The sequence below is a fragment of the Carlito syrichta genome, unplaced genomic scaffold, assembly GCF_000164805.1.
Source record: "Carlito syrichta isolate Samal-C Ts95f unplaced genomic scaffold, Tarsius_syrichta-2.0.1 Scaffold312272, whole genome shotgun sequence".
Taxonomy (NCBI): domain Eukaryota; kingdom Metazoa; phylum Chordata; class Mammalia; order Primates; family Tarsiidae; genus Carlito; species Carlito syrichta.
Genome location: NW_007256368.1, coordinates 50,058 through 67,298, shown reverse-complemented (window position 1 = coordinate 67,298; position 17,241 = coordinate 50,058). Strand labels below are relative to the sequence as shown.

At 43.6% G+C, this 17,241-nt stretch overlaps 1 protein-coding gene across 1 annotated transcript; it reads right to left on the bottom strand.

The window, feature by feature from the left end:
- Nucleotides 1-635: 635 nt before the first annotated feature.
- LOC103272363 (protein ZNF738-like) lies at nt 636-8,944 on the bottom strand. The gene is made up of 4 exons (XM_021718497.1): nt 8,912-8,944; nt 4,392-4,518; nt 3,546-3,641; nt 636-670 (listed from the first exon to the last, which is right to left on the bottom strand). Exons 1-4 carry the CDS (start codon nt 8,942-8,944, stop codon nt 636-638), a joined length of 291 nt encoding a protein of 96 aa, XP_021574172.1.
- Nucleotides 8,945-17,241: the final 8,297 nt, after the last annotated feature.

Sequence of the window (17,241 nt, the reverse complement as noted above, 5' to 3'; positions counted from 1 at the left end):
ACTCAAAAAAAAAAAAAAAGAAATACAGTGTAGCAAGACCTTTTTCTACAAAAGAATACATCAGCCAACGTGGCAGCAAGAATACTTGAAAGACTAAGGTGGAATGATCACCTGAGATCAGGACTGTGGTAAGCCTTGATTGGGCCCTTGCACTGCAGCCTGAGTGACACAGAGACGGCAACTTAAAAATATATACATGATAATAGATTGGAAAAGTTTTTTTTTTTTTTGAGTTGGAGTCTCACTCTTGTGGCCCAGGCTGGAGTGTAGTGGCACGTTCACAGCCACTGCAGCCTCAACATGCTGGGCTTAGGTGATCCTTCTGCCCCAGACTTCCAAGCAGGAGAAAATGTTCTTAATATGGATCTTGGCAATGATTTTCTTGACACCATAAGTACTATATCAAGCTGGGCTTGGTGGCCCAGCCTGTAATCCCGCGCCTTTGGGAGGCTGAGGTGAGTGGATTGCCTGAGCCCGCGGGTACGAGACCCACCTGGGCTCGAGACCTCAACTCTACAGTAAGTCAAAAAATTAGCTGGGCATGGTAGCGCATGCCTGTAATTCTGGCTACTCGGAAGGCTGAGGCAGAAGGATCACTGGAGCCCAGCAGGCGAGACTGCGGTGGCTGGGAGCGGCTACTGCACTCCAGTCTGGGTGACAGAGTGAGACTCTAACTCAAAAAAACAAAAAAACAAAAACACAAACAAACAAAAAAAGCAAGCAGAAAAAACTTGGGCTGCATCAAATTAAACAGCTTCTGCAAAGTAAACACTAAGAAGGCTTAAGAATAAAAGAAAATATTTGCAAACCATGTATCTGATAAGAGGTTAAAGCCAATATATGCACACAATTCATACAAATTGAAGACCAAACAATTAAATGATAGTCACTTGACTGAAAGCATGAAGTTATTTTTCCAATGAAGACAAATTGCCAACAGGTAACTATTTTTAAAATGGTGCTCAACATCATCAATCACCAAGCAACTGCAAATAAACACACGGATGAGACATCATCTCATGCTTTTTAAGATGGCTAATATTAACTGGAAGAGAGATAAGTGTTGACAATGATATGAAAAAAAAAAAAAACTCCTGTACACTGTTGGTGAGTTTTAATCTGATAGTCAGTATGAAAACCATTTTGAACAGTCTTTTCAAAATAAAACATTAAACCAGCATACAACCCAGCAATCTCTTTTCTGTGTACATAAGAAAATAAAATCAATATATCAAAGTATCTACAACACTACATTCACTGCAGCATTTGTCACAATATCCAAGCTATGAAAACAACCTAAATGTTTGTAGATGCTGAATGAATTAAGAAACTATGCTGCATATATACACAGAAAACCATTCAGCCATTAAAAAAATAGAATCCTGCAATCTCAACATCAAGGGTAAAATTGTAAGATATCATGCTAAGTGAAACAAGAAAGGCACACAAAGGCAAATACTGCATGACTTCACACGTGTGGAATCAAAAATTTGCACTCATAAAGGGAAGGAAGAAAGTCCAACCATGGGGCCACAGTCACAGGTGGGAGAAATGCTGTTTAAAGGATACACGATTTTACTTATAAACTAAATGATTTTAAAAGATCTAATGTATAAAAGTGACTATAGTTAATAGCGGCTTCTCTACTTAAAAAATTTCCTAGCCGGGCTTGGTGGCTCAGTCTGTAATCCCGCGCCTTTGGGAGGCTGAGGTGAGTGGATTGCCTGAGCCCGCGGGTTCGAGACCAGCCTGGGCAGCGAGACCTCATCTCGACAATAAACCAAAAAATCAGCCGGGCGTGGTAGCGCGCGCCTGTAATTCCGGCTACTCGGAAGGCTGAGGCTGAGGCGGAAGGATCGCCGGAGCCCAGCAGGTCGGTGGCCGGGAGCGGCCACTGCACTCTAGTCTGGGCTACTGAGTGAGACTCCAACTCAAAAAAAAAAAAAAAATTTCCTGAACCTGCCTAATGAACATTTGTACACCTAAGACTGAATTGTATCATACATCTTAAAAAATTTTGCTCAAACAGTAAACCTGAAACATTCCCATTTAAAAAAATTAAAGGGCAACCCTGTGTGGTGATAGATATTTTCACTAACATCATTGAATTCATTGATTCACAATATATAAACATGAAATCATTTCATTGCATACAATAAATAAAGATTAAAGACCAGGTGTGGTGGCTCACACTTATAATCCCAGCACTTTTGGAAGCCGAAGTGAGAGAATTGTCTGAGGTCACGGGTTCAATACCAGCCTGAACAACTTGGTAAGATCTCATCTCTACAATAAATCAAAATTTAGACAGACAAGGGGGCATGTGCCTATAATTCCAGCTAGTTGGAAGGTTGAGGCAGAAGGATCAACTGACCACAGCAGGTCGAGTCTGCAGTGGCTGTGAGCATGACACTGCAATGCAGCCTGGGCGACAGAGTGAGACTGCAATTAAAAAAAAATTAAACAATTTTTATTTGTAAAAAAACTACATATGTTGATAATCATGCATGTGTGTATATATATGTATAAATGTATATAGCCCTAAGCTTTATACTAAACAAAATTTTTAAATGAGTTATTTAAAAAACAGGATAAAATGTGAGAATTTAATATATTTACCAATGCTCCGACACAATAAACTGAAAAAATTTGGCAGTTAGAGTTTTTAAAAAAATCTCAGTTCAAACTAAGAAATTTTTAAAATAAAATAACAATATGGTTTCTTCTAATTAGGGAAATAGTCTGTGTTTTGGCAAACTTGTTTAATATGAATTTCTAGAAAATCACATTTTAAACCTCCCTAGGACCAGAAATCATAAGGCAGAAAACAAACATCTGCCCATGGTGTTCCTGGAATTTCTGTACCAAATAAGAAAATCAGAACTATTATCACACAGTTTAGGGGAGATACAAAAAATAATTTAAAAATTAGTTTACAGCCAGGCATGGTGGCTCATGCCTATAATCCCTGCACTTTGGGAGGCACAGGTGAAAGGACAGTCTGAGCCTACATATTCAAGACCAGCCTAGATAATTTGGCCAGACCACCTCTCTACAATAAAATAAAAAAATTAGCCGGGTGCGGTGATATGTTCCCATAGTACCAGCTACTTGAAAGGCTGAGATGGAAGGATTGCCTGAGCCCATCATGTTGTTTGTGGTGTCTGTGAGCATGACACTGCACTCTAGCCTGTGTGACAGAGTGCCAACACAAAAAACAAAGAATGGTGACTAGGAGTTTCTAAAGACTAAACAGATATTCCCACATTCCCAAAAGCAACAGAAGAACTGTCACATCATGCAGTCCTTATGAATCATTAAGAGGACATTGACTTTCACTGTAACCTTCAGAAGAGTTCACTAAGGAAGAAGTGGAGGTTTTGGAGAACTTCAGAGCATGAAACAGTAGGTGTTCCTACGTGACAGAAAGAGAAAGATATCCAGGCTTCCTGGAAAGCATTTCCCGTAAGCAGACCCCTTCCCAAACACTTCAGACGTGCCTTCCTCCTTGACTTTTCATGTGTGCTTCACTCACTCTCACCTACCTGTGGGTTTCTCTAACATGTTGTGTCTCTTCACATTCCAGGGCTTGTTCCTTCGCTTCAGACACATGATCAGGTCTGGTTTAGAGACATCAAGGCCTGTTTTAGTAAAAAAAAATAACTCTCACTGGGATTGTCCAGTGACCGAACTTGTACTGTGCTCAGTAGTGAAAACATTATGCAATGGGATTCTCAAAAAGGAGTCCCAAAATACTGTTTCCCAACAGAACCTTCATAACATTTAGGAAGAATGTTCAATTTGTGAGTCCTTACTTAAGTGGCAGAAGATACACATTGATGACAGCAATTCGTTTTTAGCTATGGGCAATGATATTGTATGCCACTAAAATTTTGAACTTATCATTAACCTGGAAGACATTAATTATCTTCAACATTTTCTTTTCTTTGCCAAGAAGGCACCACATTTTCTGTGAAATCAGGAATTTGAACCTATTTATATAAAGCAGAAAATTCCAAGAAACATTCTCTCAGTCAGGCTCGGTGGCTCAGCCTGTAATCCTGTGCCTTTGGGAGACTGAGGTGAGTCGATTGCCTGAGCCTGTGGGTTCGAGACCCACCTGGCAACTTGGCAAGACCTCACCTCTACAATAAATCAAAATGAGCTGGGTATGGTAGTACACACCTGTAGTTCTAGCTACTTGCAAGGCTGAGGCAGAAGGATCACCGGAGCCCAGCAGGTCAATGCTGCAGTGGCTGGGAGTGGCCACTGCACTCCAGTTTGGGTGACAGAGTGAGACTCCAACTCAAAAAAAAAAAAAAAAAAGAAACATTCTCTCCAAAAAGGACAGTAAATATGGAGGAGGAATTGTGTGTTGAGGCTCTCCTCACCCAGGGAAACAAGGTTTCTGTGGTTCTCCATCATCACATTCCTGTACAAAGTCTGCTGTGCAGGGTCCAGGCATTTCCACTCCTCCAGAGAGAATTCTATGGCCACATCTCTGAATGTCAACGGCCCCTGAAAACAACACACATTTACCGTATGGGGATGGGCATTATTCTTCATTGAACTCCAGGTGAAACAGGAGTGAAGACAACTGGTTCTAACTAACATGGCATCTGCAATTAACCAATAAGATAGCTTTTAACACATAAATATTGGCAGATATTTAAATCTGAGGAAAAAAGATGGAATCAAATCCATTCAGTCAGCATAAATACTGTACTTAAGTGACTGATACACTGTAAAATTCAGGCACCAAGGCTGGCCTGTATATTTATTATGTATATTTACATCAAACAGGGTATGTTGTATACATTGCTCAGATGGTAAACTCAGTGACTTAGAACATCCCTCTAAAATTGTTTTTAGATAGAACTTACAGTTTATTTAAAAGTAAATTAGAAGACAGGCTCTGTGACTGAGCCCGTAATTCCATGCCTTGGGAGGGTGAGGTGAGTGGATTGCCTGAGCCCACAGGTTTGAGACCCACCTGGGCAACTTGGTGAGACCTCATATCTATAATAAATCAAAAAATTAGCCGGGTGTGGCAGTGCCTGCCTGTAATTCCAGCTACTCAGAAGACTGAAGCGGAAGGATTGCCGGAGTCCCAGCAGGTAGAGGCTGCAGTGGCCAGGAGCACCCACTGCACTCCAGTCAGGGTGACAGAGTGAGACTCCAACTCAAAAAAAAAAAAAGTAAATTAGAGTAAGAGAGAGATTCACCTACCCATGGTAGGAGGGGAAAGCCAGGAAACATAGTGACAGGCATAACTCAAAGGACGCAAGGCACATCAGAGTGTAGCAAGACAATGCTGAGGAGGTTCTGGCAATGGCACCCTAAAGATTGAATGTGTACAACAATGAACTGAATATTGTAAAAATGCAGGTTCTGATTCCGGAGTTCTGAAGTAAAACCTAGAGTGTATGCAATTCTGTTTAGTTGGTGGTTTCCCTGTTTCACCCATAGCTCACCAAAGTCTCAACCTCCTGATATAAAAAGATCCACATTCCTCAACCTCCCATGTAGCTAGGACTATGGGCACACACCACCATGTCCAGATCTTTTTTGACTTTTTGGGTAGAGATTAGGTCTGGCCAGGATTGGTGGCTCAGCCTGTAATCCCACGCCTTTGGAAGGCTGAGGTGAGTGGATTGCCTGAGCCCGCGGGTTCGAGAGCCACCTGGGCAGCAAGACCTCATCTAAAATTGTTTTTAGATAGAACTTACAGTTTATTTAAGTTCTACAATAAATCAATTAAGTTCTACAATAAATCAAAAAATCAGCCAGGCGTGGTAGCGCATGCCTGTAATTCCAGCTACTCGGAAGGCTGAGGTGGAAGGATCACCAGAGACCAGCAGGTCGAGGCTGTGGTGGCCAGGAGCGGCCACTGCACTCCAGTCTGGGCGACAGAGTGAGACTCCAACTCAAAAAAAAAAAAGAGATTAGGTCTGGCTGTATTGCCTAGGCTAATGTTTAATTCTTGGGCTCAAGGGATTTTCCTGCCTCAGCCTCCTAAAGTGCTGGGATGATAGGCCTGAGCCACACTGCTTGACCTGACTTTCTGCATTTCTAACAAATTCACCAATTATGTTAGTACTACTGACTCAGTAAGAATATTTTACAAACATACACCAAGTGGGAGATACCAGGTATATCTCAGTTTATCTGACCAGTAAACAAAGGCGTGTGCCTTCATTTTCAAAAGCAAACTATATGCACAGGAATAAAAGGAGTGCTTCCAGATTAAATTTGATGATCTTTGTAGAATCTCCCCAAGGTATATACAAATCACAAAAAATATACTTTATAGTGAGAAAGTCAGATGTCACCTTAATCAAGAAATCTCTAATAGTGTCTTTAGTTTGTTTTTAGCATCCTAGAGAGCAAGTTACATCTAATAATTATTTATTTAGACCTTCCTGAGTTATTCTGTGCATTAACTACCATATGTTGAAATGTGTGTTTTATTAACCAGGTTTTGCATTTACCTAATGGATCATCCAGAAAAATCCTTAATCATAGTTGTTCCCATATTTCCAGCTACTTGGCAGGCTGAGATTGAAGTATCACCTGATCTTTACAGGTTGAAACTGGTGGCCAGTGGTATGCCATAACCCCAAAGCCTGGGTGACACAATTAAAAAGTGACCACTCTTTATTAATATCTGAGAATCTACCCCATCTCCAATAGGAGACTTGGGGATCCATGCCTTCCTATGTTTCACAGTCACAAGGGAATATTTGTAATGAAATGGATTCATTGTGAGAACTATTCATGGCAGCTTAGAAGCATGAATGAAGGAACAGGGAGAAACCTGTGTTGTGTAGGGAAGCAGTGTTTATCAGAGTTCCTTTAATATCAGAAGAAGAACAAAAAACCAAGCTGAAATGAACTCATTAGGCAGGACTATCACAAGTAGAGAAGTAAAGCTTTGCAAATTCTAAAATCATGACATTCGAGTAAAAATAGTGGACACAGCACCTAACTTGGGACACACGAACCAGAGAACCAGACATTTCTTCCTCTTCCTCTCTTTCACTGGGATTTGTTCTCAGGTGAGGTTATATGGACATGTTACACCTACATTTTGAGAAAAAGATTTTTACAAATTAAATTTAGTTAATTTATTATTATTATTATTTTTTGAGTTGCAGTGGCATGCATGCTTATGGCCACCCCAGCTCCAAACTGCTGGGCTCTAGCCATCTTTCTGTCTCAGCCTTTCAAGTAGCTGGAACTATGGGGGTGTGCTACAACACCCGGCTAATTTTGTTACTTATTGTAGAGATGATGTCTCACGAACTGTTCAGAGGTGGTCTTGAATTCACAGGTACAGGAAATCCACTCGCCTCATCCTCCCAAATTGCTGGGATTACAGGCTGAACTATTGAATCTGACCACTTAATCTATTTTTTAAGTAAGGGTCTCACTATTACCCTGGCAGGACAAACACACAGTATGGAAGTGAATCCCCCCAGCAGTCTGGGATGTGGGTACTAAGTGACCTCTAGTTCCTAGGATTTACATGAAGGACCCAGACTCTTTCTTCTTGTTTATCAATTATTTTAAAATAAAGTGTATCAAATAGAAATCTTTCACTTCTCTCTAATCTACTTTCTAAATAAATTATAATCAAACATAAAAGTGTATCAAACTGGGCTTGGTGGCTCAGCCTGTAATCCCGTGCCTTTGGGAGGATGAGTTGGGTGGATTGCCTAAGCCATGGGTTTGAGAACCACCTGGGCAGTGAGACCTCATCTCTACAATAAACAAAAAACATCAGCCGGGTGTGGTAGCACATGCCTGTAATTCCGGCTACTTGGAAGGCTGATGCAGAAGGATCGCCGGAGCCCAGGAAATCGAGGCTGTGGTGGCCGGGAGAGGCCACTGCACTCCAGTCTGGGTGACAGAGTGAGACTCCAACTCATAAAAAAAAAAGTGTATCAAATAAATACTACATACCAGAAGATGAGAGGGATATAGAAAGGAAGGGTGGAGTGTAGTTCAAGAGGGATTTTTCACTATTGTGTTTTTACTTTTTTATAACTTGGGGAGCAATTTCTGGATTTAGTGGGAATGAAGAACAGTTGGGTGGGGATGGCTCCAGAAACACAGGTGCTAATGAAAAAGAAAGCAATAGAAACTCCTAACACACAGTTATTTGCTCCCATTCATCTGCTTTTGGTTGTGGGAAAATGGTGACCACCAGCTCGGGAGAGAAGTTGGGAGTAGCTAACCCAAACTCTGACATCTTTTGTTCAGTACTGTCATGGTAGATTTCAGGGTGAAAAAAGACATGGGGGAGGCTTAGAAGAGGGTGGATCTGGGCAGGGATGGAGCAAGGAGTGAGCCCCATAGGATTCTCATATCATTGCCTCTGGGGTGTTGCCAGTCTGTATTTCCTAAGCCTGCCCAAGAGAAACTTGATGACCAGTGTGTGTATAATTTTAATCTACTAAATTTACTTCCTTCCTTGTCCATTTTATAACATGTAATAATGAGCAATTTCACCAAAAGTCATCAGGCTTTGCCAGGACAATAATATTAGGAGCTAAAGTGTTTTTCTAAGAAGGTAAAAACAACAGAAAGAGTAATAATGAAAACACAACTCTTCTGTACATGAATGGCCCTTCAGGCAGTGACATCAGAACTCACAAAAACATAAGGGAAGGTCCCAAATAGGGCCACATCCCCCAACTGCCCCCTTTTATGTACTGACCATATAGTGTTGAATTCAATCATTTACCCATGTAAAAAAGAAGAAAAGTTTATGGGCTGCAGAGACCTTGACCTCTTCAGCTGTTCTTTCAGAGACCATGTGACATGGAGGTAATTGGTTTAACAGTTTGCTTCTCCAGACCTCCTCTTCAATCTTCACCTAACTACCGGGAAACTGGAGCAATCTTACCTGGGTATCAATCCTAGTGCCAAACCATGGCATGTTCGTGGATGGTTTTGTTTTTTAAATTAAGCATAAAAGATACATTCAGCCAGACTCGGTGGCTCAATCTGTAATCCCAGCACTTTGGGAGACTGAGGTGAGAGGATTGCATGAGCCTGCGGGTTCGAGACCCACCTGGGCAACTTGGCAAGACCTCATCTCTACAATAAATCAAAAAATTAGCCGGGCGTGGTAGCGCATGCCTGTAGTTCCAGCTACTCAAAAGGCTGAGGCTGAAGGATTGCCGGAGCCCAGCAGGTCAAGGCTGTAGTGGCCAGGAGCGGCCGCTGCACTCCAGTCTGGGTGACAGAGTGAGACTCTGACTCAAAAAAAAAAAAAAAAAAAAAAAAAAATATATATATATAATTCATTTAAAGTATTATCTTGGCTTCTTTAGATCACATCACTCAACCCACTCAGACTTTCTATAAGAAAAATAAAAATGTAGATGGGCATGGTGGCTTGGGTCTAGAGATTCAACTACTTGGAAGACTGAGGGGGCCATGAGTGTGCCACTGCACACCAGCCTGGGTGACAAAAGTGAGACACAACTCAAAAAAAAAAAAAGGTTGTGACTGGTGCTTCAGCATGTAACACCAGCACTTTGGGAGGTCAAGGTGAGTAGATTGCCTGAGTTGATGTGTCCATGATCAGCCCAGGCAACTTGGTGAGACCTCTTCATCACAATAAATACAAAATCAGCCAGGTGTGGTAGTACATGCTTATAGTTCCAGCGACTTGGAAGGCTGAGATGAAAGGATTGGTGGAACCCAGTAGGTCGACACGGGAATGGCCATTAGTATGTCATGGCCCTCCAATATGGGTGACAGAGTGAGAACCCAACTCAAAAAGAAAAGAAAAGAAAAGAAAAGAAAAGAAAAACCTTGCACTCAAATCATGGAATAAAATTCTTAAATAAGCCAGGCTCGGTGGCTCAGCCTGTAATCCCACGCCTTTGGGAGGCTGAGGTGAGTGGATTGCCTGAGCCTGCAGGTTCGAGACCCGCCTGGGCAGGAGAGACCTCATCTCTACAATAAAATAAAAAAATTAGCCGGGCATGGTAGTGTGCGCCTGTAATTCTGGCTACTCGGAAGCTGAGGCAGAAGGATCACCAGAGTCCAGCAGGTCGAGTCTGCGGTGGCCAGGAGTGGTCACTGCACTCCAGTTTGGGTGACAGAGTGAGACTCCAACTCAAAAAAAAAAAACAAAACAACGAAAAGCAAACAAACAAACAAACAAACAAAGAAAAAATCTTAAATACTTGGACACACTGGAATTGTTATAGGCTGAAAAGTGGTCATTTTGGTTGTATTTGTGGTTGTATTTGAACAGTCATTTAGAAAGTCTTAAACTTGTATTCTCTTGCAGCTGAGTTGGGATAAACATAAAAGACACTTGGATTCAAAAGTATACTTTGTTCCTATTCAACCCCTTCTCTCCTAGCATGACTTTGCCCAACTGGCCCATCTTATCCTGTATCCACTGCGGGTGCCGAAGAAGAAACAACCGAGCAAGCCAGACCACCTAATAATTAGGACAGAATCCAAGGCTGACACGTTGTGTCTGAAAACTTGGAGTGGACATTGCCCCCCTCCTCTTCATCTGCGAATACAAAGACGTGAAGTGTCCCAGGCAGGGTCTGAGAATACTAGATGGTTACAACTATGTGTTCCCTTCCATTCACATCTTGCAACTGTCTGCTCCATCCTCTTCAAAAACTGTAAAAGAACATATTATCTAAAATGTCAACATGAGGCCAGATGTGGTGGCTCAGCCTGTAATCCCAGCACCTTGGGAGGCCAGGGCTAGAGGATTGCCTGAATTCAGGTGTTCAAGACCAGCCTGGACAACTTGGTGAGAACGAATCTCTACAAAAAATCATAAAAAAAAAAAAAGCTGGGTGTGGTAGCACAGGCCTGTAGTTGCAGCTACTTGGAAGGCTAAGGCAGAAGTATCATCTAAGCCCAGCAGGTGGAGTCTGTGGTGGCCCTGAGCATGCCATTGCACTTCAGCCTGGGTGACAGAGTGGACTCCAACTCAAAAAACAAGTAATAATTAAAAAATAAAATGTCAACACGACCAGCAGATGTTGTGTCACATCAGTAGTCATGTATGAAAAACTGAAAGTAAATCCCGAGTTATGCTAAAACTGCACATAGGATTTGAGCCCAGGGTAGATGAAGGGCTATGAATTGGGGGTATATATACTGGAATAAAGCTGTGTTACTTTAAGCAGACTTATGGGCGATCCGCCAGACCCATCTCCCAACAATTTGAAAATAGAAATCAAACATTTCCCTTTCTTCTGTCTGTGTCTCTGGTGATTAATTGGATCAAACCACAACAGAACTAGGGGCAGCCAGATTTCATAAAGAAACTAAAAGGAAGCCGGGCTCGGTGGCTCGGCCTATAATCCCAGCATTTTGGGAGGCCAAGGAGAGTGGATTTCCTGAGCGCACAGTTTCAAGACCAGTCTGGGAAACTTGATGAGACCTCGTCTCTACAATAAATCAAAGACAAGTCAGGTGCGGTAGTGCACGCCTGAAATTCAGGATATTTGGAAGGTTGAGGAGGAAGGATCCCAGAGTCCAACAGGTCGACGCTGGGGTGGCCATGAGTATGCCACAGCACTACAGCCTTGGCGATAGTTTGAAACTTCAGCCAAAAAAAATAAAAAAGAAATATGTTTATTTCTGAGTTTGAATCAAGGGGACACTGTCCAACTCGAGGTCTTTGTAAATGGGGTTTTGCTTGGCCGGGTTTGCTGACTCAGTCTGTAATCCCAGCAATTCGGGGGGCAGAGGTGAGAGGATGCCCTAAGCCCATGGGTTCGAGACCTGCCTGGGCAACTTGGGAGACCTTATCTTTACACTAAATCAAGAAAAATTCGCCGGGCCTAATGGCGCATGTCTGTGTTCCAGTTTGCTGGAAGGTTGAGGTGGTAGAATCGCCTGAGCCCAGCAGGTCGAGGCCGCGGTGGCCATGAGCGTGCCATTGCCATTCAGCCTGGGCGACAGAGTGAGAGTCCAACTCAAAAAAAAAGCGAGTAAGAGAACACAAGAGGACTCTCAGTCAAGTGCTCAGAAATGTGGAGGAGTGCTTAAACCCCGCCTTCCCCTTCTCTAGAGGCTGTGGGGAAAAGGAGGACCGTTCGTGGGTCTCTGCATCAACCCTGCCGCTTCTCAAAGCCTTTCTCCCCAGGCCTTCCGGGACCGCCACGCCACGAACCCTGGCTGGGCTTCGGGATTCACGATCTGCTGCTGACCCAAGGGGACTCCTTCACATTGTGAAGGAGCCTCCGTGTGACCTTGGGGAGGGAGGGGGGCGGGGGACAGGTCACCGCTCTCCCACCAGCCCCACATGCACGTGGGATCCTGCCTGGGACCGCTCCCCCTTGGCGCCCCGCAAACCCAGAGCAGGGCTGAGAGAAGATTCCCAGAAAGGGGTCTCACGGGTGAGGTTGCCAAGGACACAAGATGCCAGGTCGCGTCCCAGCCCTACATGCATCAGAGGATAGGGCCTTGCCTCGCGCGGGACTGCTCCAGGCCCGCGGCAGCCGGATCATCCGGATCCATCCGCCTTTCCCTCTCCCACCTGGCCCCATACTCACCATCTCCCAACTTCTGGGTGTCTCGGCGTCCTCCCTACAGATTTCCAGGACCTGAAGGTCACAGCGCGACAGACGCTGCAGCAGAGACACCACGCACACCTTGAGAGGAGGACAGAGCAGCAGGTACTACCGATCTCTATGCCACAGGCACAGGAGCCAAAGGCCCAGTCCGCAGCGGAAGCCCCGCCAGCTCTTCCGGCTCGTATTTGATTGGGTCGTTCCCACCATGGCATCCGCTGATAGGATAAGGTTCCAGAGCCCACCTCTCGGGCTTTGAGTGACAGGAGAGGCAGTCAGACAGGGTCTCTTAGAGTCAAGAAAAGCAGATTTCCTTCTTTGGAAATGGAATGTCACTCTGTCGCCCAGGTTGCAGTGCAGTGACACGCTCACGGCCACCCCAGCGTCGACCTCCGGGGTTCCAGCGATCCTTCTGCCCCAGCCTTCCAAGTACTGGGAATGAAGGCACGCGCTACCACACCTGGATAATTTTTTAATTTATTGTAGAGACGAGGTCTCGCTAAGTTTCCCAGGATGGTATCGAACACGCAGGTTCAGACAATCCACTCACCTCGTTCTCCCAACTCGCTGGGAATACAGGTTAAGCCACCGAGCCCAACCAAAAAACAGACTTTTGCCTGCAGCATTTTGAAGCTGAGAGTACTTCCTGCACCAGCACCTGGTCATGAATGGTGACATTCGTCTTGACACTGTTCATAATAATATATTCATTTACGAATAATTTCATACAGCACATACAAGTATGTTATTCATAAATGGAAACAATATACTGGCAATTATTTTAAGTTTCAGATTTTATAACTGAAAGGGTAAACTGAGGCAAGGTGGGCCGTGCCATGGTAGTAAAACAAGATTGCAGTACAGAAGAAAGTAAACTTTTTTTGCTTGTTTTTTGTTTTTGAGTTGGAGTCTCACTCTTTGCCCAGGATGGAGGGCAATGTCACGCTCACAGCCACCAGAGTGTTGACCTGCTGGGTTCAGGTACAAAAATTCAGCAAATTTTTCCTGAATTATTGTAGTGATGAGATTTTGTTAAGTTGCCCAAGTTGGTCTCGAACCTATTGGCTCAAGCCATCCTCTTATCTTGACCTCCCAAAGTACTGGGATTATAGGCATGAGCCACACTGTGCCTGGCCTGAAAGTAAACTTTTTAATTCACCTTTCACAGATGGAAAGGTGGCTGGCACTCAAGAGAATGTGGCATGGCAGGTTGGAAGTCAGGACTATTTAAGGCCTCCAAAGTAAGGCTTTGATTTGTGGAGTGGGGTTAGACCTGGAGGAAGTCTGGTCCAAAAGGAATATTCAGAGTTGCATTCTTTTGTTTCCACAGCAGTCTCATGAATCTTGTATCCTGACATTGCCAGGCATAAACATCGCATGACCTTAGGTGGTGGACCAGGGTTGTCATGGTTGAGTGATACCTGGATGTCATGGGTGACTGACAATAATGTATTGATATGAATGCCTGGAAGATAGGTTATTAGTAAGTCTGGACATGCTTAAAGGGTTTTGTGTAATTACTGGTATATATAACCAAAGAATTTTCTTTCTTTTTAAATATTTATTGTAGAGATGAGGTCTTGCTTAGTTGCCTGGACTGTTCTTGAATTTGTCAGCTCAGGCCATCCACTTATCTCAGGCAAGCCACTCATCTCTGCCTCCCAAAGTGCTGGGATTACAGGTTGAGCCACAGAACCCAGACAGCCAAAATGTTTCTTGTTAATGATTACAGTGCAAAAGGACGTGTGGCCTGTGCAAGGTGTGCTACGTTAAACTAGTTATAGCCTATGTTACTAGGGATCCCTTCTTTCAATACATTCCTTGTCTCTAGGTCTGATGAGGAGGCAGATTGAGCTTTCACAAGGGAGGCAATCCTCTTAGGCAGCAATGTCCAAAGATAATGCTAGCCATGCATGGCATTTAAAATGTAGCCACATTTTAAAAAAGGAAGAGAGGCCAGGCTCGGTGGCTCAGTCTGTAATTCCAGCACTTGAGGAGGCTGAGGTGAGTGGATTGCCTGAGCCTGCGGGTTCGAGACCCGCCTGGGCAACTTGGTGAGACCTCATCTCTACAATAAATCAAAAAATTAGCCAGGTGTGGTAGCACGCGCCTGTAGTTCCAGCTGCTTGGAAGGCTGAGGCGGAAGGATCACCAGAGCCCAGAAGGTCGAGGCTGAGGTGGTCAGGAGTGGCCACTGCACTCCCATCTGAGTGACAGAGTGAGACTCCAAATCAAAAAAAAAAAAAAAAAGAAAGAAGAGAAACAAGTGAAATTAGTTGTAATAGTTGACTTAGTTGAATATATTCAAAATATTACCATCTTAATATAGAATCAAGAAAAAGTGTAATAAAGTTCCTTTTGGGAACTATATCTTTGAAAATCACAAAAAAACTACATGATTATTTTGATAGTCACATGAAACATATTTGATGCACAGAGACTAAAGAGAAAAATTCTACATGAAAATTGGTCTCTAATTTAAGCTTCTAGTATATCACATTTTAGACCCGATTATTCCAAACCCCATAGGCTCATGTAGCCCATGGCTGCCACACTGACATGCAGCTGGGAGGTCTCTGACTCCCCTGACCTCAGAGAGGTGAAGGGCCTGAACAATTCTTTGCTTGCAGAGGCAAATACCTCTTCCTACTATAATTTCTTTTCAGACTCAAGGATGACAAAAAAAATGCCAATCCACATGAGCTCCACTTCCCATTCTGAGAACTCACTCACCTTCCAGAAACCTGACAGTGTACCAAGTGTAAGAAAGTGAGACCTAAACTGGTCCATTTGCAAGACTAAGTAGATATCTCTGGGTGGAGAATTACTACCAGACAAACTTCCCTAATGGCTTGAAGATGTGACGTGGTCCATGTATCTTAGCAAGCAGGATTTTGAGAGAGGGAACAACTACCCAGAAAGCCTTTCCAGGTTTGTCACCCCCACCACCAGCATAGCCCACCAAAGACATCTGCCAAAACTTGATTCTGACCCAATGCCTCACAAACCCACCAACAGGGAAGCGATATGACACCATATGGAATCCAGCAACTAATAAGGGAAATAAAAAAACCTGGGTAATTCTCAGTAAGATTGTGACCCCATGGCACTCAGCCAATGAAGAAATGGGGCAGGGACTTGCATACTAGGGAATAAATTACTTGCTCTTAACCATTCCCAGTGCACTTGCTTACTAGACACCTATACTTGCAAGACAGCTATTAAAGTCTCAGTTTATGTCTGAGCTCAGTGTCTCAGCCTGTAATATCCACAATTTGGGAGGCCTAGGGAGTGGGTTACTTGAGCCTGTGGGGTTCGAGACCAGCCCGGGCAACTTGGGAAAACCTAGTCTCTACATTAAATAAAAAAGCAGATGGACATGGTAGCCTGTAGTTTCACCTACTTGGAAGACTGAGGCTGAAGGATCAACAGGACCCAGCAGGTGAATCCTCAGTGGCTGTTAGTGTGACACTGCACTCCAGCCTGGGTGACAGAGTGAGACTTCAACTCAAAAAAAAAAAATCTCGCTTAGCAGCCCTCCATGTGTCTGTTTCCATCGTTTGATTTTGGATGGGATAATTTGTTTCTCACATGTTGGGGGCTCATCTAGGATACTCAGTGTCTGTGGAAGGAGGACTCCAACAGTGGGGTAAATGGGACCCACATGATTTCAGGTGGCCTGTGCTGATTGGGTTTCTTGGTTACTGATGTGACTGTAGATACACCAAGACTATTGTTCCAGAGACAGTGGAAGTGACACAGGAAGAAATAACAGGCACTGTGGCAACCAGGCAATCTTGTGCACAAGCCAAATTAGAATAAATTGGATTAAAAGTCCTGCCTTGAGTTCAGAAAGAAAAAATAAAGCCCTGATTATGCATGTCCATAAGAAGACCCCATTCTCATGGGAAGAAATAGACTATGCCCTTGGTTGATTACCAGTATTAAGCCCAATGTTCCCTCTAAGGGAAGAAAGATGGGTTCTAAGGACAAGTCCTGGGACAACTTTGCATGTCTGCCCCCTCCATACATTACACAACATAGGAACAAAACACCCAAAGGGCAGCAGAGGAATTGGGGGAAACAGAGATCAGACACCATGAGGTATTGAACGGACAGCCCTTTGCATCCCACCCCAAATTAAGGAAAATGTGGACCAATGTAGCAAGGATATAGAGAACTTCCCATTTCCTCCCAAACAACAGACATTCATCATGTTCTTCCTTCAGGAAGTTTCACTGGGACAGGGAGAAATCAGATTTGTAAATGCCCCCTTACAAGTTTTGAAGTCAGGAATTTCAAAAAGGAGATGGAATCACTACTTGGGGTCTCCCTTGGTTTAGCAGAACAATTAGAACTATTCCTAGGACCCAGGTTTCTATACTTGGGCTGAGATAATGTTTATTATGAATATTCCATTTATGGGAGAAGGAAAGGGAATGATTAGGAGAGTAGCTATGACTATGGGAGAGGCAACACCCTTCTGGAGAAGGGGTCTTACTAGCAGAATCAAACTTCCCAAGTATTGACCCCAACTGGGAAATAAGAATCCTGGTGATAGGACTCAGTTGCGAGACCTCAGGGAATCGATAATTGAAGGAATCAAGGAGCCCCTTCCTAGATCACAGAATGCTACAAAAGCAATTGAGATTCAGCAAGAAAGAAAGGA

Coding starts and splice junctions, on each gene's coding strand:
- LOC103272363 (XM_021718497.1), bottom strand. CDS start 8,944: ATGCCATGGTTTGGCACTAGGATTGATACCCAG. Junction 3,642..4,391: donor CAGAAACCTTGTTTCCCTGG/GTGAGGAGAGCC, acceptor TTACTAAAACAG/GCCTTGATGTCTCTAAACCA. Junction 671..3,545: donor CATGTTAGAGAAACCCACAG/GTAGGTGAGAGT, acceptor TTTTTGAGTTAG/AGTCTCACTCTGTCACCCAG.